Raw genomic sequence first — 24,377 nt, forward strand, 5'->3', positions numbered from 1 at the left:
CCACAAATACTAACGCAAAGAAATGTCAATGTGCTCTTCGACAATCACGAGCCAAGAAAAAATACCAGTTGAGATTGTTCACCTTGATCGCGAATGTTTCAATGATGATGGTCTTTGACGTGCAATCAGAGACATGTGAAATATTTTCCAGTGTAAATTCCCCCCTTATCTAAAATGTAGGGTATGCTGTTTCTTTCTACATCCATACAACAGGCTTCAAGCTCCACCGTCCGTAACCAAAAAACAGGGTGGAGGTCACGTCCTAAAGTCTGTTATCACGACTGGCTCTGGACAGCAGCCATCTTCAGAGGTCGTGTGGGTGGTCCGTCCCGTTGAGGATCAGGTCTGAATTGAATGCCTCGTCTGCTGTGATCTCCCGGTCAGTGAGTCGACTTTCTGCAACCAAAAATACAATTTAGGTTCCTCACAATACAGTGGCCTTTATTCTTTAAATAGAGATGTATGGGCTTGTCTTTTAAGTGGCCAAATGGCTTTGTTTCACTGTTGCTACTGTTGCACTGTGCTAAAAACCATGTGACCTGGAGCTTCAATTTAGATCTTCAAATGGCTGAATGTAGCAGTAGGTCTACACACGAACACTAGTAGGCCACCCCAAGAGATGTTCCCCCCCACAGCTGAAAAAAGATTACTCTTTGCCCAAATGTCATATATCTATATATATATATATATAGAAATGTGCACACTTGAGTTGTAAGTGGATTCCATTGACATTGCTGTTAAAATCAAGTACATTTCCTTAATTGAACTCTTAATCAGCCTCAAAGCGCTTCACAAGCCACATTTTATGGCCCTCTCCTTACCCTAAGCTCTCTAAAGGACAAGGAAAATATCCAGCAGAAAGGTGCTGGGTTTGATCCCCAATGTCCTACACTTATACCAGTAAAGCATCCTTTAGAAAAAATACCCTCACCTTACATTAATAACCTGTCTCTTAATCCACAGTGAGTGGCGTTGGATAAAAGCATCTGCTAAATGACCAAATACTAAAATGGCCTAGGATCGCAGGGCAGGTACTGCTAAGAGGGTTATAGGTCTCAGCATAAAGGTACTTTGTTTGGTGCCCTTTACCCACCGACCTGCTTCTTTATGGCATTTTTCTGCATTCACTGCAAGATTTGGATAACAGTTATGACTGGATGATAATAAATGACTAAATGGTGGTTTATAAGATCCCCGGGCCAGGAGCCCAGCATGGGCTGTCCAGGCCGGCCATGGCTGGTGGAGTGGGTGGTAGTGGTGATGGGCCAGGGCTCACCGACGCCGTTGGCTAGCTCGGGGGAGTCTCTGGCCAGGAAGGAGGAATTGTTGGACTCCGAGGAGCTCAGAGATGTCACTCCGCTCACAGACGATTTCTTCTTCATCTTCTGCGTGGCTGTTCGACTCCAATCTGAATAAAGGAAATTAATTAATTTGAATAAATAATGCAGTCGAATATACAGGTTACTGATAGCGCCTATTGAACAGTTGTTTATGGCTATTGGGCCCGAGGTCCAACGGCTGAATTATCAGACCAAATGTGTAATGTCAGTAGACGGTGAGAAGAAATCTTTAATCTGTAGCAGTTTATGAATATTGCCTCACCCGAGTTCTCGGCCAGTCTTAGTTTTCCGCAGCAGAGGGAGGTCCTCCACTGACGTCGCACGTTTTCCTTCACCATACAGTGGAACAGGAAGATGAAGAAGCCTGCGAAGGACGGAGGATGCAGACATTGATAATCAAGTGAATTTATTTAGTCATCTTAATCCATCTATTAATCCAAACCCTGTATACTGTATGTGGGCCTACGCTTTCACTCATCAGTTTTTTGTTCAAGATTATTTGAAAATAACGTCCAAATAAGAGTTGTCTAAAGAACAACGAAATCAACCCCAACACCAATGAAAATAAATGACTGCAACTACAAAGGGTTACATAACCCATAACCCCTGAACAAAGGAGGGTAAGGCTGAAGTAAACCCTGTTGACAGTGACCAGCCTACGTGTGGCACCAATGGCGTCAGCCACCTTGGAGTGTGTTGAAGATGGTGAAGAGGTACATGAAGGCCAGGTTGACGGGCCCCCAGGAGAAGAAGGCGAAGCCCCAGGTGAGGCCCAGGAGCACGGTGACGCCCGCCACGCGGCGCGCGTCCTGCAGGGAGCTAAGATGCTGCTCGCTGTGCGGGTTCTGCCGCAGGATGCGGGCCAGCTGCACCATGACCACCACGAATATGATGGAGTTGAAGAGGAAGATGACGCAGAAGTAGGCCACCACCGCCACGTAGAACACGATGTCGTTCCGCAGCCAGCAGCTGTGGAGGGCGGAGGGGGAGCAGACGGTACGCCTCGGTGTTGACCAGAGCTCTGCAAGCTAGTGTATTGAATACTAGTGTTGTTAATAATAGGGATCCAACGATGGATCCGCCACTGATAATCATTGGAGTTGTACACATGGACCAAAACGGACGTCATATTGGTCTAATTAGATATTCCCTAATAAATAGGAAAAACCTTTATAATAGTCCCATGCTGATGTGTGTGTGACTACTGAAAACGCCTTCTGCTAATAATGCCCGTAGCCAGCTATTCTTTAGTTAAAAATAAAATCAGAAACTAAATTCTAAAACTAAAAAATAATATCTGCGTTGAGAACTTCTACGAGATGAGTGCATGTCTGATTCAGTTTACACTTGTTACTTTGTGTCCGCCTTGTGGGATTTCCCCCACCCACCCCTATCAAAACTGCACCCTTGCAACTAAAGCCCAGCCCCAGAACTCACTATTTGTCAAACCCTGGCTACGGCCCTGCTGTTAACGACAGGATGACATCACAGGCGAAACAATCCTCAGTGGTGGTATCCTTGCATCCGTCATCATAACACACGTTGGGCTTCGAGCACTCACAAGTCGTCAGACGTGCCGTCGTTGAACTTGGCGTAAGTCACCAGACCGTAGTTCTCCGAATCCACAGCGATCACGATGACCACCACCACCATGGGCACGCCCCAGCCCACCAGCGAGAACTTGAGCATGTAGCGCGACACGTAGGTGTTGAACACCTTGACCAGCGCCAGGTACATGTGCACCGCCTCCAGGCCCATCCAGGTGAAGGAGGCCAGCAGGAAGTAGTGCAGGAACCAGGCGGTGGAGATGCAGAGGCCGGGGACGGAGGGGTACAGCGACAGCCAGGCGTCCACCAGGAACACCAGGTTGAGCAGGAGCAGCGCCAGGCACAGCTGGATCAGGATCTTGGATGGCATGTCCTTACGCAGCTTCCTGTCGTGTGCCAGAGAAGTCATGCGGCGGGGAAGGAAGTGGTGAGAATGAAGAGAGACGAGATGAGATTTACCAAACACAGGACTTCAGGGACGATTGGCAGGAAACCGGACTTTGTGAAACTAGCTTTTCTTTTAACCTTTTTAAAAAGGACTCTGGGAAACAACAGGTTATATTACAGACACTAGGGATCAAACATCGTATCTTGCACGTTTTTGCACTGCCACGCCCCAAAAGCTACCCTGCGCCCCCTAACCCCGGTTTGCAAATCCTACTGAGCGTTTCAAAATAGAGATCTTCAGGGGAAAGACGACAATTTCAAATGCCTCGAGCTCAAGGGTGCCTACCGGTGAGGCTGCAGACATTGGAGGATTGAACGCCCTCGCCACCAACACACATACCTTTACAACATACCCCCCGCACTATATATATTCTTGTACCATATCATCACTTCCTACAGCAATTGGTCATGTTCATAGGTCATAGTCCTCTCCTGCATATGTCTGAACTTATACATCACCACTGTTCCACTGGCAATACTGTTCTCACTGCATATAGCTTATTTATTATATGATCCACTATACATATGTACATACTCATGCACTGAACTGCTTTTATTTGCATTTGGTGTGGGTCTGGTGAGTGGTAGAGTTGAGTGACTCACTCGAATGCCAGGTAGGTGAGGAGGGTAAGGGAGAGGAAGATTGCGGACAGGCCACAGCCAATGTATGTGATGAAGGTCAGGATGTTGGCCTGGAGGCGGTCCATAATCGGTTCCCTGTCGAGATCCTACAAACCAACAGAGAATCCCATACACATCAACACACCGGGTCTTCTGCACCCGGGGTTCACCACACACCTCATGCTGGGACATAATATAGCATTTCAATGGCCAAGTGACCCCCTTGCAGAGGTACTTTCGGACCAGGGCCCACTGCATTCTTTGTGCAGTAACCAGAAAGGAAAGTTAGATCCTTCCCATTGCTCTATGAATATTCCTCATAATTAAAGGGGTCATATCATGCCATCAGGTGAGTTTGTTTAGCAATTACAGTCTACCAGCATCCCCAGCGGAGTGTGGCAAATGCTGCTTATCACTAAGGCCCAGGAAAAGTCTGATTTTCCAACCCCTTGTAATGGCTAATCACATTCACACCGGTTGGCATAATATCACCCCTTTAAGGCGGAGAAATGCGGGCAGGAATGGAACAGACATTTCTTTGGTTATTTTGTTTCAAAAACCTCTTCTGCTTTCTCTCTCTTAGAAAGAGACTTTGCGGTACTAACCAGAAGTATGGCAAAACTGGTAAGGTGGTTGCAGCTGCAGATGGTCTCGCTGTCTGTGCTGTTCTGAAGGAAACATCCATCTGAGTTCCAGCCTCCAGTTCCATCTGGCAGCAGAACATGACACCAGACAGGTTCAACCTTTACATCAATGGGAGTTATCTGAGAGTGTCTGTGTGTACTGATGGACAGAGGAATGGAAACTCACTGTTCATGGTAAAGTCCCAGTAAACACAGATTGCCGAGTAGTTCTCCTAGAGTTAAGAATATCAAACGACAGATTAGGTTGGTATACATAACATTTATCAAGTGTGTGATCCGAGTTTCTTCCCACACATTTGAAGTATTACATACAAATATGTGTATTCATGCTTTTTTATAATCCGGTGCTTTATCCATTGAGTTTTGTGAAATGTTTTTTGTGCCTTTTAATCGCACAGCCACAGTATACCCCGCTAGAATCTAACTCAACCTCCAGTAGCTATGTTGGAGAATGTGACTCACCGGAACAGGCTCTGTGTTCCTGAGGTTCACCGTGACGTTCTCTTCCAGACCGTGGATGGACAGGTTGGCCACGCTGGCACCCAGGATGCCACTGATCAGCCTCCGGGTCCCCAGGTGAGGGTCCTGAAACAGAGAGGGACACTGCTGAAAAAGGAAGGGACACTACTGAAACAGAAAGGGACACTACTGAAACAGGAAGAGACATGTCTGAAACAGGGACACTACTGAAACAGGTAGAGACACTTCTGAAACAGGAAGAGACACTACTGAAACAGGAAGGGACACTACTGAAACAGGAAGGGACACTACTGAAACAGGAAGGGACACTACTGAAACAGGAAGGGACACTATTGAAACAGAAAGGGACACTTCTGAAACAGGAAGAGACACTACTGAAACAGAAAGGGACACTTCTGAAACAGGAAGGGACACTACTGAAACAGGAAGGGACACTACTGAAACAGGAAGAGACACTACTGAAACAGGAAGAGACATGTCTGAAACAGGGACACTACTGAAACAGGAAGAGACACTACTGAAACAGGAAGGGACACTACTGAAACAGGAAGGGACACTTCTAAAACAGGAAGGGACACTTCTGAAACAGGAAGAGACACTACTGAAACAGAAAGGGACACTACTGAAACAGGAAGAGACATGTCTGAAACAGGGACACTACTGAAACAGGAAGAGACATGTCTGAAACAGGAAGCCGGTAAAGAGGTTACTGACCTGAAAGAGGAACAGAGCTAACTGAACCCAGAAGCAGGGTGAGATCCTACCTGAAACACAGTGCCTTTCTGGTAGAAGTTGAACTGGACCCTGGAGGCCTGGCTCTGCTGCTCTGAGGTCAGGGCCTGGGTCAGGCTTGGGGGCAGTCGGATGGACCCCTGGGGGACCGCGGCCCTCACACTCCTTCGGCTCCGCGAGCCGTCTCGCACCTGCAGAGCGAAAAATGCAGACGCACAGAACCACACACATATGGACAACACAGACAAACATACACAGATACTTTAAGAACGCACACTAGGAGCATCATACTATACTAAATAAAGTCGTATCTAGTATTTACAGCACACCTGTACACCTGTTAGTTACCTGTATTACATTATACCTGTACACTGTTAATTACCTGTAGTTATATTATTGCTGTACACTGTTATTTGTAGTAATATTATAGCTGTACACTAATAGTTAACCTGTATTACATGGTATACCTGTTCACTGTTCAAACCTATCAGGTAACTAACATTTTGATTCTATCAGTATGAAACCACACCTGTACTCTGTTTGATACCTGTATTAAACCATACCTGTACATGCTTGCTGCCTGTATCAAACCATAACTGTACATGCTTGATACCTGTATGTTTTTCTTACCAGTACGTTTTGTGGGTCTGCGATTGAGAAGGTTGTCTCCCTGAAGTTGGCTCCGTCTACGGCTTTGATGGACAGAGCGAGGGAGTCCGACAGCAGCTCCTCCACATCTGTATTGAACACCAGCTTCAGCCCCACTGCATCCACAATCCTCACGATCCTGAGAGTAACATCGCCTATCATTACCATTCATATCATTGCTCATTTTACTTTACAGTTATCTCTTAAACTGATTTGTACGCTTTGTTTCTGTTCTATTGTCATCCCTTAACATCCATCTAATGGAAAATGTTTAGTTGAGATGTACCACTAAGATCTAACTATAAAACATTTCTCCATCTGCTATATGACTGTATGTAATAATGTAAAGTAATGTATGTACGGTTATTCTAGAATGTTCCCCAGTGGAGTGGTCATTGTACACACATTTGTCAGGGAAATCAATCAACTCCCAGCTAGGATGGTACATGTATAAGTTGTGTAGATTTCACAGGTCTACATTAAGGCGGGTACTTCACTGTAAAGAAAAATGCTGCTATGGTAAAGCATGGAATAAAGCCCTAAGCCAATCATGGCTGTGCTAGCAGGAGAGACGTGACAACTTTGAGTCGGCTCCTTGTAGTGCTTTTTTGTCAAATGTGAGTTGTTGCTTCCCCATGGCAATTTTTTAAATAAATAATACAAAAATGTGTAAGCGTGGCATCTGCTAGTGTAGCAGCGTACTGGTTGGAGGAGGAGGCCAGTGTGCTCTCGGATGCGCCCAGCAGGTTGCTCACGATGTGGACAGAGATGTTCCCCAGAGCCACGCTGATCCGGGGCCCTGCCACCAGGCCCTCCAGGTCAGACACCAGCTGCTCCACCTGGCTGGAGTTTAGGCGGGACACGTCTCCGGTCTGCTCAAGCAGGAGTCCGGCCGCGGCCTCGTTGCTCATGGCTGAGGAGATGGGCTCGGGGATCACTTAAGATTGCTAACTCTGACAGCTATCATTTACATTTTGCCCTAATTAAATTAAATTTCATGAATCTATTATTTTTGTAGGCTTGTTGTCTGCAACAGTGTGAAGGAGGAGGGCTTCAGGTTACACTTATCTTTGACAGCTTTCATGTGTTTTTTATATTAAAATTTCAGTTAAATTGAATTCAGCTAAGTTAACATTAACATTTTCCTGAATACAAATTGAATATACATGTGCCTGTAGTTCCTGTAATTAAATGCCATTATGTTTCCCTGGAAAATAAAGTTTGTGGGTTGGGTGTGTGTCTGTTTGGTCTATTGAGGACAGGAGAAAAGCCCTCAATAGAATAGACAGACACAAGCTGTTTTGGCATAATGGGTTAATAACAATAATTGCCATGATACTCATAGTCGAAAACATGTAGACAAACTTGTTGTGGGAAGCTCTGTCGGGGAACCTGTACCTGCTGTAGCGGTGGTTAGTGTCCCATTGGTGGTTGGTGTACTGCTCAGCATTGTGGTAGAGGTCAGGGTCGAATTCGGCTGTGCTGTCACTGTGATGTTGGGGCCGGGGTTAGGGGTCATGTTCAGGGGGCTAGAGGTCGGGTTAGATGGGCTAGAGGTCGAGGTTGTGCTGATGGGCAGGATGGTCGTGCTAGCTTGGCTAGAGGTCGTATTCAGGTGGGTAGGGAGTGTTGTGTTCAGGGGGTTAGAGGTCATGTTCATGGGTCTAGAGGTCGTGTTCACAGGGTTAGAGGTTGTGTTCAGGGGGTAAGAGGTCATGTTCACGGGGTTAGAAGTCGTGCTCACAGAGTTAGAGGTCATGTTCAGGGGGTTAGAGGTCATGTTCACAGGGTTAGAGGTTGTGTTCAGGGGGTAAGAGGTCGTGTTCACGGGGTTAGAAGTCGTGCTCACAGAGTTAGAGGTCATGTTCAGGGGGTTAGAGGTCGTGTTCACTGGGTTAGAGGTCATGTTCACAGGGTTAGAGGTCGTGTTCACGGGGTTAGAGGTCGTGTTCACAGGGTTAGAGGTCGTGTTCATTGGGTTAGAGGTCATGTTCAGGGGGGTAGAGGTCGTGTTTGCAGGGTTAGAGGTCAAGGTTGTGTTCATGGGAGGGATGGTGGTGGTGGTGGCGTTGGGGCTGGATGTACATGGCTCCTCCAGGAGCATACACAAATTAGATCCTTGTTGACTAGAAAAGGAGCGGGGGAAAAAGGTAGCAGATTAATTCAAGGAAACACCTTCAACAGAATCATCCAAATTGAATCCATTTGAATGAATTACTTAAGAGAATACAATTAAACCAAAAATTATACGAACCGTTTGAGGAATTCAGGTACGTAGAACTGGCAGAAAATGGTGGGACTCATCGGGGGTAATTGAACCAAGATACAGCTGGAGTTCATTGGATTGTCCTGGTACCTTGTGTTTCCAAATAGTGCTGGGTCATACAGCCACACGAACAAACAACAAACAAATATGACCTCAATACAATTCATTTTATACAGCATGTTATATTTACATACAGCATTATGTGTAGGTGACATAGCAATGTGTCAAGAAATGCTTCGATTGCCTTTTTACCTTTTTTTAATCTTAAATTAAAGAATAAATACAATGAAATAATAACAAATAAATACATAATAAAAAAAGCAAATAACAGATTACAAATAAATAAATGCATTATGTGAAAATGTATGCAAGATGTGCAGCAAAGGCATATTTTTTTCATGGTTATCGTGTAGACTAGCGTTCCAAGACAATAGGTGAATAAAGACAGTTGACGCCATAATATATTTATACGGTTGTGGATTTGCTGTTCACCTAGTCTGCTCAGCTGTCCATTGTAACTGATGCCCTCCTCGGAACTGAATGCCATCTCTAAGGCTGAGGAGATGGCACAAGTAGGAAGCTTTTGGGAGAAACTGATGATCACATTGCACTGCTCAAGCCTAGGATAAAACATAAGCAAACAGCAAGCTTTCACAAATACATTTTAGTGCATTGTGTTATGAAAAAGCATTATCGCCAGTTCAGTGTCTTCATTTGTTGAGAGGGTTTAGGGCCGGAGGGGTTGGGATGTTGGCAGATAATGGACCGTTACTGTGATGAAGGGAATTTTTTGATTTTAAAATACTTTAAGTTGTATTCTCCCTCCCGCTCCGCCCCAACTGTAAAGTTGAAACCCTCAATCAGCCAATGAAAAACCTCAAAAGGCCTAAACCCAATGGAAACAGGAAGAACAGTAAGAACAACGGATCCCTTCTTCAACACTATTCTAGAACACAAGGAAGTGTCCGATGTGCAGTGAATGAACAATGACATGCCGATGAAACCATTAAGGGTAATTTGGTAAACAAAGGTGTTATCATACAATATCTCACCTCTTAATTGTTTGTCCACAGTCAACTTGATTATCCTGGGGAAAATGTATCACAGAGTCATTAATAAGCTTGAACAATGATGCAAAAGTATGGATTAAAACTGATTAGGTTGATGATGCTGACGGCAGTGGGCTGAGCATGGTTAAAATGATTAGATTGGAAAATGCCCCCTGTAAAACAACCAGGATTTTTTCCCTTTCCAGTTTCTCATTGAGATAAATAAACTATTTTAGACAGATTATTCTTGAACATTTAGTTAAAAGAAAAGCCTTGGTTATATGTTGGAAGTTGAAGGTTTAGACCTGGGAATTCTTTAGAACGCTGCGTTTGTTTGGAACTCTGAAACAGTTTAGAACTCTGAAACTGCTCAGAACTCTGAATCATTTTATTACTATGAATCAGCTCAGTAGTCTTCATCCCTTTAGAACTCTGAATAATTTTAGTACTCTTAAACTGCTTAGAACTCTGCATCCATTAAGAACTGCGTAGCTTTAGAATGCTGCATCCGTCTCTGAACCATTTAAAAACCAGTTGGGAACTCTGCCTTCAACAAAGCATTCTTTAGGAAAACTGATGATTTCAGCTAACAGCTGCAAATATGAATCATGAATATGAAAGTCCTTTTGGATCATATTTACCTTGTATGAGGATCTGATGTCGGGCAGGCATGATGAGCTGTAAGAGAACATTGTTAGTGATTATGTGTTGTTTTATGAACATATGATCCCGTAGGCATGCCATGAAGTATTACGGAACCTACCCAGAGTCGTGGGTGCAAAGGGAACGAGTCCCCAGCTGAGAGATCTTGAGAACATGAAGAGATATGGTGCACATTATAAAACCATTCATTTACCACATTAGAAACATAACAGAGGATAAACATGGACATATATGCAATAACACACACACACACCCACACACACCCACACACACACACACACACACACACACACACACACACACACACACACACACACACACACACACACATACACGTGCACAGATTCAAGACACACACATTGGCAAATCACACCCAGACACATGCTCACAAGGACACACACACACGCTGACACATGCTCACAAGGACACACACATACAAAGACACACACACACACATGCACACACACATACACACCAACATGCACGCACACACACACACACATACACAAACAAACACTCACCAGATTAGAGATGTAGGACATATTTAGTGTTGCGTCCGTGATTGAAATCCTAAAAGCATAGTATGCATCTATAAACCATGAAAAAGGAAACATATGTTAAAACACATGTTAAAACAAATCACAAAACACCAGCTCTATAACCGGTAATGGTGTTGCTGTTAAATAACCAATTATTTACCAATTTCTCTTCCATTGCAGAACCCAGAGCAGTTCCAGGCTGTTCCTATAACTACTTCAAGGAGAAAGGGAAATGTTGATGGAACTAATGGAACTGTACAGAATATGAGTGAACACTGCTAATAAGAGGAGTTATTATAACAGGTTGTGGTAACAGTTGGTGTGATGGTAGTTCACCTTGTTCCTCTGTTGGACAGGTGGTGTTGAGGTCAGTCAAAGGGCTGAACACAGTAGAGGGATCTCTACTGTTCAACAAGAGAGCAAAGAACCAAAACTCGGCTTTACTTCATAATATTACATATACCTTTCAGTTCAATTCAATAGTTATTTTCCTACCTGATCTATCCAAACTTTTATACTTTTGTTAATATTCTTAATTGTCTTTCCTATTCTTATACTATCTATTATATTCTCCAAAGTCTCATTCAATTCTAGATCCACTTAAATATGCCTTTCTCTTTTATTGTAGGCTATACTAACTATTCTACTCTATACCACCTTTGTTGTTCGGTTCTATGTTATACTACCTATTTATTCTATTCTATACCAATGTTATTATCATATGCTATGTTAAACTATTGCACTCTATTTACAATTATTCTACTATATTATAGGTTAAACTATTTTAAGCTTACCTGGTCTGTTCTATGTTAAAGTATTATATTATTCATTTTATTTAGATATTCTATTGCATCATATTCTAGTTCATTCTATTCTCCTCTCAGTGTCTGAGAGGAGAGAGTTCTACACACCATGTTGTGTTGTGAGGAGGAGCAGCCATGCAGGATTCTGGGTAAGGCTTGGAGACTCTGCTACACTCTGAGCTGCTATTGGCTGGCTTCAGTATCCCTGCACACACACACACACACACACACACACACACACACACACACACACACACACACACACACAGACACGCGCACACACACACACACACACACACACAGACACGCGCACACACACACACACACACACACACATACATACACACACACACACACACACACACACACAAACACCTGTTAGAATAGCATCTTGCTTAGCATACCAGTGACTCAGGATGAGTTACAGGATATATGGGTACTCAAGTCCCTTATATTCATATCGATGTACAGTGAATTCAGATCCACTGCTTCAAAGGAGCTTCATAGATCCTTTACGTAGAAGGTAGTCACCTATCCTGTCCACTGTGTGTGCGGCTGCGCTGATGTTGTTGGAGTTGCTCCCTGCCTGGCAGAGAGTCTGGAGGAGGCAGCACGGTTGGACCGCTTGCCCAAATTCCAACCGGACGGCACATGACGTCTTCCTGGGGAAAAAACGGGGCATTGTCACCACGATCCCGCCCCGTCCTGCCTGCATCCCACACACTACCTGTTGTTTATGGTGTATTTCCTCCTTAGTCAATTATGTGTCTCCACCTGTGTTGATAATGCTCATACTGTTTACCTAGGTTCACCCATCTTCCTTATCATTTGAAAAGAAATACCGTCTGGGGGTTCGAATCATCACAACTGTCTCTCCCGGCTTCATTAAAGCGTCGGTTACGAAAACATACGGGCAAAAATTCCTTCATTGTGGCGATTTTGCCCGAAGAAATTTCTGTGAAAGAACCTGCCCGCACGAATGTCACACACCTAGACCGCAAGATGGGTTGAGTTGAACAAAAAACATGACTGATTTTCAGCTTCCTTAATCTCCTTACATAACTTTTCTCTCAAATTGAAACCAAGCATCTCAAGTTGACCCCCAACAATTTGAACATTCAGGCTTCCCGACATCAAGAACTTCTGAAAAATGTAAAGTAAAACAAATGATAGAATCTACCCTATAACATCTTCTATACATGCATAAATTAGATGAAATGATTATTTAAAATGTTGACAATAATACAAAAAAATGGAAAAGGAAATGGAAGCTTTGGCCCCCCCCCCCCCCCGACCAGGAGAATAGATATGAAATTTGAAAGAGAACTAACAAGCAATATCCAAAACATGTCATGGAAATGGATAGCCCTCGAAAGTCCCGCCCTCTCTCTGGCCTCTCCCCTACTAACCCCTGTTACTGAAAGTCCCGCCCTCTCTCTGGCCTCTCCCCTACTAACCCCTGTTACTGAAAGTCCCGCCCTCTCTCTGGCCTCTCCCCTACTAACCCCTGTTACTGAAAGTCCCGCCCTCTCTCTGGCCTCTCCCCTACTAACCCCTGTTACTGAAAGTCCCGCCCTCTCTCTGGCCTCACCCCTACTAACCCCTGTTACTGAAGGTCCCGCCCTCTCTCTGGCCTCTCCCCTACTAACCCGTTACTGAAAGTCCCGCCCTCTCTCTGGCCTCTCCCCTACTAACCCCTGTTACTGAAAGTCCCGACCTCTCTCTGGCCTCTCCCCTACTAACCCGTTACTGAAAGTCCCGCCCTCTCTCTGGCCTCTCCCCTACTAACCCCTGTTACTGAAAGTCCCGCCCTCTCTCTGGCCTCTCCCCTACTAACCCCTGTTACTGAAGGTCCCGCCCTCTCTCTGGCCTCTCCCCTACTAACCCCTGTTACTGAAGGTCCCGCCCTCTCTCTGGCCTCTCCCCTACTAACCCCTGTTACTGAAGGTCCCGCCCTCTCTCTGGCCTCTCCCCTACTAACCCCTGTTACTGAAGGTCCCGCCCTCTCTCTGGCCTCTCCCCTACTAACCCGTTACTGAAAGTCCCGCCCTCTCTCTGGCCTCTCCCCTACTAACCCCTGTTACTGAAGGTCCCGCCCTCTCTCTGGCCTCTCCCCTACTAACCCCTGTTACTGAAGGTCCCGCCCTCTCTCTGGCCTCTCCCCTACTAACCCCTGTTACTGAAGGTCCCGCCCTCTCTCTGGCCTCTCCCCTACTAACCCCTGTTACTGAAGGTCCCGCCCTCTCTCTGGCCTCTCCCCTACTAACCCCTGTTACTGAAGGTCCCGCCCTCTCTCTGGCCTCTCCCCTACTAACCCCTGTTACTGAAGGTCCCGCCCTCTCTCTGGCCTCTCCCCTACTAACCCCTGTTACTGAAGGTCCCGCCCTCTCTCTGGCCTCTCCCCTACTAACCCCTGTTACTGAAGGTCCCGCCCTCTCTCTGGCCTCTCCCCTACTAACCCCTGTTACTGAAGGTCCCGCCCTCTCTCTGGCCTCTCCCCTACTAACCCCTGTTACTGAAGGTCCCGCCCTCTCTCTGGCCTCTCCCCTACTAACCCCTGTTACTGAAGGTCCCGCCCTCTCTCTGGCCTCTCCCCTACTAACCCCTGTTACTGAAGGTCCCGCCCTCTCTCTGGCCTCTCCCCTACTAACCCCTGTTACTGAAGGTCCCGCCCTCTCTCTGGCCTCTCCCCTACTAACCCGTTACTGAAAGTCCCGCCCTCTCTCTGGCCTCTCCCCTACTAACCCCTGTTACTGAAGGTCCCGCCCTCTCTCTGGCCTCTCCCCTACTAACCCCTGTTACTGAAGGTCCCGCCCTCTCTCTGGCCTCTCCCCTACTAACCCCTGTTACTGAAGGTCCCGCCCTCTCTCTGGCCTTTCACCACGTAACCCCTGTTACTGAAAGTCCCGCCCTCTCTCTGGCCTCTCCCCTACTAACCCCTGTTACTGAAGGTCCCGCCCTCTCTCTGGCCTTTCACCACGTAACCCCTGTTACTGAAAGTCCTGCCCTCCCTCTCTCTTGCCAAAAACACTAATTTGGAGCATCCCGTTCCAGGTGTTGTGTTGTAAGATAAGAGCGCCTGGGAACGGGACGAGCTAGGAGGGGGGTTGTGAAGGGGTGAAGGTTATTAGGGGTGGGCTCTCTGAGAATATTAGATTCACTTCACTGACCTTATTCCTGTTTTCTCAACGCAGGAAATGTCCAAACTCTGTTGGAAAAATGCGTAATGTTTATTTTAGATGATCTGGAGAGTTTGTAAAACACACTCTCACAAACAAGTTAAAGACAAATACACATAGACACACAAACACAGACAGAAACACAAACTGACACACACACACATTCACACACACACGCACACACACACACACACACGTACACAAATATTAAAGTGTTACCTACCCTGAATATGTTGATTGGGATAGCTTTTGTGAAACTGCAATAAACAAAACACAATCAAATAACATAATTATTAACAAAATTATGTCATTCATATGATCGGAGCAGAGCATGGTATCATGTCCCATGCTTGGGCGTAACAGACTTTGAACAAAGCACGGCTGTTTGCAAATGGCTTACTAATGGCTTTGCAAATGTGTTTGATCTGTTATGGTTGTCATGGCAACTTTGTGAGTTGTATTGTAGTTATGTCTATGGGTTAAACCTGCATTATGTAACTTTCCCACTGCAACAATTGACTCCATAAAAAAAAAAAGATCGATCTAATCTCTAACCCGGAACGTGTCTCAAGAATACAATCATTAAAATCAATCATTTTTTCTTTCTTTTTATTCTGGTCCACTTATGCACACCACCTTAGTGTCCTTGTATTTATGTAACATGACATGAGTCTTGAAGTCTTTCAGAAGCATAAAAACGGGAACTGTCATCCAAATATTATATAGCTATAACCGTATCTACAACTCAAGCCACTAGAGGCAGTTAATGTGAAAATGTAAATAGTGCTGGTTTAAGTTTGTCATGGCGTCATTGTAAATGAGTGTATTGTAGTTGTGTCATACTTTGTCATTGCTGTTGCCATTGCTGTTGTCAAACAGCCATCTGAGTGATCATCAAAGAGCTCCTGAAGCTGTAAGAGGTCATGTGATGTTCAGTACAACATCAACCACACATATCATTTATATTATTATCAGTCAACAATCTGTGTTGAGTCAGAGGATTCATTTTCATACCCATAAACGGACGTCATGTTCGTTGTTATTTTCTCCAGAAACGCTGACATTGATCTGCATCAGGTAATCAACTGTAGATAGGTTTAACAATAACAGAGGATCCAGCTTAGACAAAGGGAGGTACTGTATATGTAATCGATCAGTACAAGGCTGGGAAGAGCTGCACCCTTATCAGCCCTGGGTTAACAATGCAATGGACTATGAAGTAACATTGGTTTTAAGATCATCATTATTATTGGTTTAAAAATGACAGCTCAAAATGGTTATAATAAATGCAGCATATTAATAGTTCAAATTTTATCTTAAAAATATAGGTTATGCAAGCTTATAAAATGCAATCTAGCTTATCTTAATTTAGCTAGCATTTCTAGTATATCTTCTCTCAGTTTCTGTTAAAACAAACAAATATATTTAATATATATATTTTACCTGTTGGTTTTCTGCAGTTGCTTGACAAATTCCAAGCAGGAATGAATTTAGCCGAAGGGTCCGCACTGTGTGGAATGAATATAATGTAACTGGTAAATTTACTTCATTTATAAAGTACTTTGAAGACCTGTGGCCATTTAAAGTGCTTCCCAATGATTGCCTCACATTCACCCATTCATACACACATTCAATCACCGACCGACCATGCAATGCAACGGCAAGGTCGTCGTGAACAGTTATGGTGAGGAGTCTTGCACAGGGTCGCCTTGACACTTGGCCGGGAATCTTACCAGCAACCTTCGGGTTGCCAAAAAAAACCCTCTATCTCCTGAACCACTGCCGTCTCTCAATGCCAATGTTTCATGTTCTGGTAAGAGGTGTGCTGCTGTTACACCTTCATTCACCGCCAAGTATAAATTAACTGCATACAAAGTAATCTCACATAAACTGAACAATTGAATCTTGCATAATCAAATCTATTCAAATTGTATTTAATCTAATCTAACCTAATATTATATAATACAATATAATCTCATCTCATCTCGTCTAATCCTATTCAACCTAATTTCACCCAAAGTCATTTAAATCTGTTTGGGTGGCAGCCAGCCCTACGGCTCCTCTTGGGGGTAAGCAGGGCTGATCCTGTTCCATTCTTTGATGGGAAACCAGTTGGGGCTGGTAGAGGTTTTGCCCTGCGCAGGCCCTCCGGCCTGTATCGCATCCACAACTATATGAATGCAAATAATAATGATAATACCTTCAATTTACACATATTAATGTATGTGGCTATCTGCAATTCAGTAATGTAGGTTGTTTGTGAAATCGAATGCCAGAACTCACCAGGTTTTGCTTGGAGGCAAAACGGCATTGCAGCCGTTAACTGCGGGGACGTCACTGCAATCTGAGGTGCTATTGGGTTGTGGCAGTCTCTCTGCAGGTGGGGGTTAGACAGTGAACACAGAGACAGGTCATTAAGGAGCAGGTAGGGGTTAGACAGTGAACACAGAGACAGGCTATTAAGGTGAAGGTAGGGGTTAGACAGTGAATACAGAGACAGGTCATTAAGGAACAGGTAGGGGATAGACAGTGAATACAGAGACAGGTCATTAAGGAGCAGGTAGGGGTTAGACAGTGAATACAGAGACAGGTCATTAAGGAGCAGGTAGGGGATAGACAGTGAATACAGAGACAGGTCATTAAGGAACAGGTAGGGGTTAGACAGTGAATACAGAGACAGGTCATTAAGGAGCAGGTAGGGGTTGGACAGTGAATACAGAGACAGGTCATTAAGGAGCAGGTAGGGGTTAGACAGTGAATACAGAGAGGGTAAAGAGCAGGTAGGGGTGAGGCAGCTAGACAGTGTTTCAACTGGTAATGACGCCTAAGGATAAGCTTGGGACATCAGGGGTGCGACCCGGTAGCTCTGGACTGGGAGCCGTTCCACTATCCTGCCCCGCCCTACTCACTCATCCTCTCCACCGTGTGTGCGGTGGCCCTGATGCTTTGGGAGGTGTTCCCTGCCTGGCACAGAGTCCGGAGCAGGCAGCAGGGAGGGGCCGTTGGGCTCAGCCCCACTATGACGAAGCATGTGGCCCTCCTGGGGGGTGGGTAAGGAATAAAATGTCCCGTTGTTTTTCAATAGCGGGACAAGCTGGAGTGTTTTATTCGAATTGTACCACAGTTACCAGCAATGATTAAAAGTTATTTTCATATTGAATGTTATCGATTCATTTCAACGTATTTAGCTGGCATTAGAATATTCTTCCTCAGAACTTTTCGCACATGCTTTTGCGTTTTTGCTTTTTTCCCTGCTATAAAAATAGAATGCACCGCCTTGGAACACTGCTGACCAATCAGGATCAAGCATATAACAATGTTGTGGCATGATGTTGTTCTTCCTCACCTTATTCCAGTTGTATTTGGGCATGTCACCTGGAGGCCCTGGGAGTACACAATGTTAGTATTGATGAACCTATTTGCCTGTGCTCTCCCCTTTTGTACTATTACAGACATTGACAGATTCACAAGATGCTGCTTACCTGGAGAAGGTGAACACCACTTTGGCCCATTTCACTGCAATAATAAATATCCAATATGAAAATAGTGAAAAAGTCCTGTCTTGGAGTGCATGGTATTTAAACTGTTAGCTTATTTAACTTATTTCGATTTTTAGTTTAATGAATAGAAAATTGTTGGTTGTTGAAGCATTGAAACTAAATTGATCTCATAATTAGTCATTAATCAATTAATTTATTTATTAATTTATTAATTCCGAGGCATGCGTGTTTTTGTAACATCGCATGCTTCAACTATTGGGTTTGTTTGTTCATTCATTCATTCAAGCTCTATTGTGTTTTAATGTTACCATTCCCACATTATATAGCATTGTAGCTGTATTTGTGATGTAGCTGTTGTTGAAGTTGTGTGTTAACAGTGCACCTGGGCATTTCTGTTCTCGTGGGGTCATTGGAAGGACTGCTGGGTGTGCTGTCTGAGGGCACACAGCTGCCCAAGTGATCTTTAAACAGCTGAAAAAGCTAGGTCAAAAAAAGCATGACGCATTGAATATTGGGTTGATGGCAAGGTTCAAAAGAGATTTTTTAACTCAACAGGCTCTCCTGGAGAAACCCATTACACTGTCACTCACTCACTGATGATGTCATTCACCCACTCACACACGCCGATTACACATTACTCTAATAGTAGGACAGTGGTGTTGCAGTACATACCCAGGATCTGATCTCTGATACACTTTTTGTCTGACCAGATATGTCCACGGAGACTTCCATACAGTAATATATTCCTGTGAGAAGTAACCATCATGATGTCAACAATAGTCTTGAATACATCCATTTAGCATTCAGTTTCATTGCTGTTACAAACAAGAAAACACGAATGCAAAACAGAATATTTTGCATCTACCATACATATATTTTTACACACACCTGTATCGTTTACTTTTGAGGTGGTGGTGGTGGTGGGTAAGGTGGTGGTGGTGGTGGGTGAGGTGGTGGTGGTGTTGGTGGGTGAGGTGGTGGTGGTGTTGGTGGTTGTGGAGTCTATGGGCAGAGACGGAGGCGATTCAGTTGGAGCGGCAGACATAGAACTTGTAAGACTTCCTGAAGAGAGAAGTAAATGTATAAATGATTGATTCAAACAGTAAGATTCACAGGAGAAAAAACTAAAGTATAAAGTATATTAGTATAACTAAATTAAAATAATAATTTCAGAAGAACTTGTAGTTGGCAGCTTGCCAGGGTGTTACTTGTCGCTTTTGGGGTGTTTTGGACGGTTGCTAGGATGTTCTGGATGGTTTCTAGGGTATTCTTGTCGGTAATGTGTACACATGAATACAGTGGTCTCGTGGGTCTCATTTCTGTTTTTGCATTGTGTACTGACAAGTTCATTGTATGTGTGAATATACCAGGCCAACGATATGATTCTTATTGGATTATTACATTAGATTCAACTTTGATGCTAAATATCTTGCCATGTATTCCATACATGGCATACGCGTCAATTGTTTGGAATTATTATGGTCTAAATAACAAAGCGGAAAAAAGTTGATATGATCATGCTCTCTGGGTTGCCAAGAGTTCTTTAACAAACTTGATATTGGGTACAACCGCTGTTGGTTCTATAGCACTGCGTGAAAAACCATGGCGACTGGCAGCGAACAGCCAGCACTGGTTTATTTTAATCCTAAAACTTCGTAAAAAGTGTGGACTTGATTCCTGATTTCATATTTAGATGCAATGCTTAGGTACCTGGTTTGGGAGTGATGGTGTTAGTGGCGTCTACTGATGATAGGAGAATTAGCGAATTTATTTCCGGGATAGTTGTTTGACTTGATGCATTTCCTGAATAAGGATACAAATTAAAGAATATAGCGTTAATCATAGCTGTTCCTATAATTACATATAGGCATGATGTTTTATGTAATTGTTCACATACTTTTAACATATAGCATTAACCATGAACAAATGGAGAGTTGCTTTTGTCCTTATTTAGCCTGATAGAGTGATAATGTTCATAACCTGCTAGTAAAAAAAAAGTGAAAATACAAGAAAGTACTGAATTCAGGTTCTGATGATAGTTTGAAAATAGGATTCCGTTTCTAAGGACTAAGGATCATAACAAACCTACAACTACTGTTTTCATAGACCTTTGTAAAGCTTTTTATTATTTTCATTTTGTTTGAAAGCTAACATGACTCAAACTAGACAAGCAGGTTGTCTATATTTAGCATTGTGTTCATGGTGTGGGTCTACATGAAGCAGACTGTATGTCTGACATGTGTCATCTCCATAATTGGCATACATCACAACTCATAAATCTCAAGTTCATGCAATGTGAATCAACATAGAGATTTACATTTAGGGCATTTAAAAAATGCAGACGCTTTTATCCAAAGCGACTTACAATAAGTACATTTGTCAGAAGGAAGAGGAACAATATATCGCTGTAGGTAAAATAGGGATGTTCATGGAACCAACAATTATGTTAATCCCTACCCTTTATACAACAAAGCCAGAGAATGAATCTGTGTTTCGTAGGGTATTTTCAAAGGGTTGACATTACATTATACGCAAGCTGAGGCTTATGATATCACCTTACCTGCCATAAACAGGACCAATAACAGTATCTGGACCCACAACAGGAACCTGGCACATGGTTCTGCATTGATGATCCCCCTCCTGTAATAGGCAAAACACACAAAGCAAACCTCTTGACCTTTTGACCACATCATGACTGCATGTCTGCATGTATTACCCTCCTCACCTTAAAGGGGTGATAATTTTGGGGTTAATAATTGCATAATAATAATAATTGCTCTCTGTGGCATACACTCCTCCTTTCCCAAACCCTCCTGCTGACACCACCGGTCTTATATCCACCTCTTCATCTTTTACTCACTCCTTTTCACCACTCTCTCCTAACGAGGTTCTGTCCCCGATCTCCTCTCCCCTTCTTCAGTCTATTGCTCCCGACCCCCTCCCTTGCCTCACCCATCCAACCCATCTAATACGGCATAAAACAAACAGACTAAAGTGAAGAGAAAAGTCGAAAAAGCATAATATCACCCCTTCAACTGCAATTCAATGTTTTAATGTGACTGTTAGTGATATTTTACTATTTTTTTGACTTGTAATATAAAGCCATTGGTCTACGAGAGCGCTATATAAAAATAAATATATAATTTATTTATTTTTATTATGAACTTTGCTTACAATGTTCAATATCTTATACATACAAATGTAATACAAGCATAATGGCAGCTCTCTCATGGCTTGTCGTGCTAAATAAATCCTTGCGCAAACACCCTAATGGACCACAATCACGACACACCTTACAGAGAAATTCGAGTTCTCACGGCAATGAGTTAGTCATGAATACAGTATCTTTATCATACAGCTTTGGAAAAATATAAACAGGTGTGTTGTGCCAGAGTCGTCCCCCCCCCCCACACACACACACATACAACACAAACATAAATTCATGTGAAAAATCTGTTCTGTAAACATAGTCTATTTTTCTTTAGTTATTTGTTGCTTTTTGCCTGACAAATTTAATAATTCAATCTGTCCCTCTGTCTGTCCAGAACTCAGAAGCTTTTAATCTTTTCCACTCATGACCCAAAACATCGCATTCAATGACTTCAGTGTTAATATTAGTAAACTGGGGGCTGGAAGGACGTGTGTTAAGGGATGGGAAGGGAGGGTTACCTTGTGAAGCTGGAAGGACGTGTGTTAAGGGACCAGAAGGGAGGGTTACCTGGTGAAGCTGGAAGGACGTGTGTTAAGGGAACAGAAGGGAGGGTTACCTGGTGAAGCTGGAAGGACGTGTGTTAAGGGAACAGAAGGAAGGGTTACCTGGTGAAGCTGGAAAGACGTGTGTTAAGGGAACAGAAGGGAGGGTTACCTGGTGAAGCTGGAAGGATGTGTGTTAAGGGAACAGAAGGGAGGGTTACCTGGTGAAGCTGGAAGGATGTGTGTTAAGGGAACAGAAGGGAGGGTTACCTGGTGAAGCTGGAAGGACGTGTGTTAAGGGATGGGAAGGGAGGGTTACCTGGTGAAGCTGGAAGGACGTGTGTTAAGGGAACAGAAGGGAGGGTTACCTGGTGAAGCTGGAAGGACGTGTGCTAAGGGAACAGAAGGGAGGTTTACCTGGTGAAGCTGGAAGGACGTGTGTTAAGGGAACAGAAGGGAGGGTTACCTCGTGAAGCTGGAAGCCTGGGGACAGGATGTTCGGCGGCTGCAGCTCATGTCTGAAACCCTCACATCCTGCTCAGCATCCCCTGGGCCACAGGACATAAGTTTCACACCAGCAACGCACAAATCCAGACTTTGTCTCAAAGGCAGCGTTTGTCCCGAAGCCAACCGACGTGTGAACCAATCCAAAAACTATCCACCTTTTTCGTGTGTTAGATATCAAGGTTTGTTTGACACCTGTGTAATTCCAGCAGCCAAGCTTCGAAGCACAAAACTGATTTTGGCAGCGTGGGACAGAAACCTGAATCGTCTTACGTAAGAGAAGTTGACAGACTTCTCTCAGCGTCGGTGGCACGCCCCTACCGCGTCAAACTCATTCTTTCACAGGCCAGTGACAAAACACACACACTCATTCTTTCATGTCAAACAAACATTACTTAGCCATTGTTCACACTGCACTGGCGGTGGACAGAAGCGATTCACAGTACATAACTCCAAAGAAGACAAGGTTGATATGGGTCCTGTTTTCAAATGATCACAGCATTTTTTGTTGCACATGTGTTTCTGGACAGCTGTGAGTCTGGACAGTAGTCAGTCGTTGAAGGGTCAAAGGTGTGGCCACAGGCTGAAGCTAGTGAAAGAGTGGTAAACAACAAGAACAGAGAACAACATAGCGAAGAATGCAATGCACCTGTTCTAATTATGTAAAATATAGGTGTCATTCCTAAGGTGCAGCATGCCTAGCATGTGAAAGGACAGCATACACAGAGCGCTACACCTGGGCAGCGCGGTTCGACGTAGTCGGCCAATGTACTGCTTTCTCAACAACCAATTACCAGAGTTGTAGCTTCAATATTGGCTGTTGCCATAAAAGTAGTTCTGTTTATGTGGAAAACGGTTTTGATTTATTTTGGATTCATCATAAAATGAATGACTATAATGAATGAATAGTATGAAGGTCTGATGGAGCCTTTGGGCCATGTTGGTCATGGTGTTTTAAGTTTGTGATTCAGTATTCTCACCATGACGATGCATAGAATGACACATTTTTACTTGTTAATTCAGGAAATGTATATATTCAAAAATACGTTTTACCATTTTTCCACAGGCAAATGCAATGTTTAACTACAAAACAATATATACTTCAAAAAAAAAATCAGTTTTGTCTGATATAAAGAACAGACACACGCACATCCAAAACACACAAAATGATATTGTAGCTCATCGTATATTGCCCACCGCAAAAAAGGAAGAAAAGTACGATAATATTTTGGAAAATGCCAAGAAGGAGTCACTGCCCGATGTCATTCGTGTTTCCACTTTGTGTCCAACGTCAGCACTATTTCAAGTACAGTCATACAGTGCATCCATCTCTAAAGTCCCCTGGCTTTCAAGCCCTATGTGTACATACTCCAGTAGATGACGTTGAACAGCAGGTAGGACATGGGGAATATGACCCGGGAGTAGGAGTCTATCATATGGCTGTTGCTCATAACATACTGGAGCTTTCTCACGACAGGGTTTTTGCGGCGCAGTCTGGTGCCCTCCCCGGGGGCGGAGTCTGCGACAGAGTCCCGAGAGTGGGCGGTCCTCTCCGTGTTGGTCGTGCTGGCCGCTTCGCCGAACGAGGTCAGGTCGATGTCGTTGTCGTGGTAACAGCCGTCGAAAGCCATGGCCTGTGTAGTGGAATTGAGGGAGGGAGGGACCTGCTGGGGCGCAGAACGATGAAAACTGGCATTTAAAAAGAGTACTTAGCATTGTGTA

General features: G+C 44.0%; 2 protein-coding genes across 4 annotated transcripts in view; both read right to left on the bottom strand.

Annotated features, from left to right (window-relative positions):
* Nucleotides 1-34: 34 nt before the first annotated feature.
* On the bottom strand, nucleotides 35-22,891 carry LOC307076828 (uncharacterized protein). 3 transcript variants are annotated; one of them, XM_079738005.1, is made up of 38 exons: nucleotides 22,618-22,891; nucleotides 21,019-21,098; nucleotides 20,169-20,261; nucleotides 19,347-19,460; nucleotides 19,131-19,204; nucleotides 18,841-18,938; nucleotides 18,441-18,474; nucleotides 18,305-18,342; nucleotides 17,868-17,998; nucleotides 17,242-17,332; nucleotides 16,402-16,466; nucleotides 15,973-16,043; nucleotides 15,802-15,869; nucleotides 15,182-15,215; nucleotides 14,950-14,987; nucleotides 12,311-12,441; nucleotides 11,888-11,984; nucleotides 11,313-11,380; nucleotides 11,137-11,190; nucleotides 10,959-11,026; nucleotides 10,538-10,581; nucleotides 10,416-10,452; nucleotides 9,778-9,812; nucleotides 9,218-9,345; nucleotides 8,714-8,834; nucleotides 7,858-8,585; nucleotides 7,162-7,372; nucleotides 6,442-6,598; nucleotides 5,844-6,002; nucleotides 5,062-5,184; nucleotides 4,766-4,811; nucleotides 4,561-4,664; nucleotides 3,938-4,062; nucleotides 2,902-3,273; nucleotides 2,026-2,309; nucleotides 1,603-1,704; nucleotides 1,277-1,408; nucleotides 35-396 (listed from the first exon to the last, which is right to left on the bottom strand). In XM_079738005.1, the coding sequence occupies exons 1-38, from the start codon at nucleotides 22,713-22,715 to the stop codon at nucleotides 305-307; spliced, it is 4,545 nt and encodes a 1,514-aa protein (XP_079594131.1). In that variant the 5' UTR covers nucleotides 22,716-22,891; the 3' UTR covers nucleotides 35-304. The 3 variants fall into 3 exon arrangements, with proteins under 3 accessions (XP_079594131.1, XP_079594130.1, XP_079594129.1); XM_079738004.1 differs by having other exon boundaries at nucleotides 11,137-11,187; nucleotides 19,347-19,520; XM_079738003.1 differs by having other exon boundaries at nucleotides 19,347-19,520.
* A 1,119-nt stretch (nucleotides 22,892-24,010) lies between these two features.
* The window catches only part of gabrr3a (gamma-aminobutyric acid type A receptor subunit rho3a), a gene marked incomplete at both ends in the record, with an annotated part of 12,234 nt that continues 11,867 nt past the window's right edge, over nucleotides 24,011-24,377 (bottom strand). The window contains one exon of the mRNA XM_079738017.1: nucleotides 24,011-24,319. Coding sequence (XP_079594143.1) covers nucleotides 24,011-24,319 — 309 coding nt within the window. The remainder of the gene's footprint in view (nucleotides 24,320-24,377) is intronic.

Source organism: Pollachius pollachius (genome assembly GCF_949987615.1).
Source record: "Pollachius pollachius genome assembly, chromosome: 6".
Lineage (NCBI taxonomy): Eukaryota > Metazoa > Chordata > Actinopteri > Gadiformes > Gadidae > Pollachius > Pollachius pollachius.

Bases quoted from the DNA above. Each gene is read 5' to 3' on its own strand.
- LOC307076828 (XM_079738003.1), bottom strand. From the start codon at position 22,715: ATGTCCTGTGGCCCAGGGGATGCTGAGCAGGATGTGAGGGTTTCAGAC. The intron at 17,333-17,867 runs GTGAGTAGGGCG...CCCCACCTGCAG, and splicing joins ACACACGGTGGAGAGGATGA to AGAGACTGCCACAACCCAAT. The intron at 8,835-9,217 runs GTGAACAGCAAA...TGTATGACCCAG, and splicing joins TGGACAGCTGAGCAGACTAG to CACTATTTGGAAACACAAGG.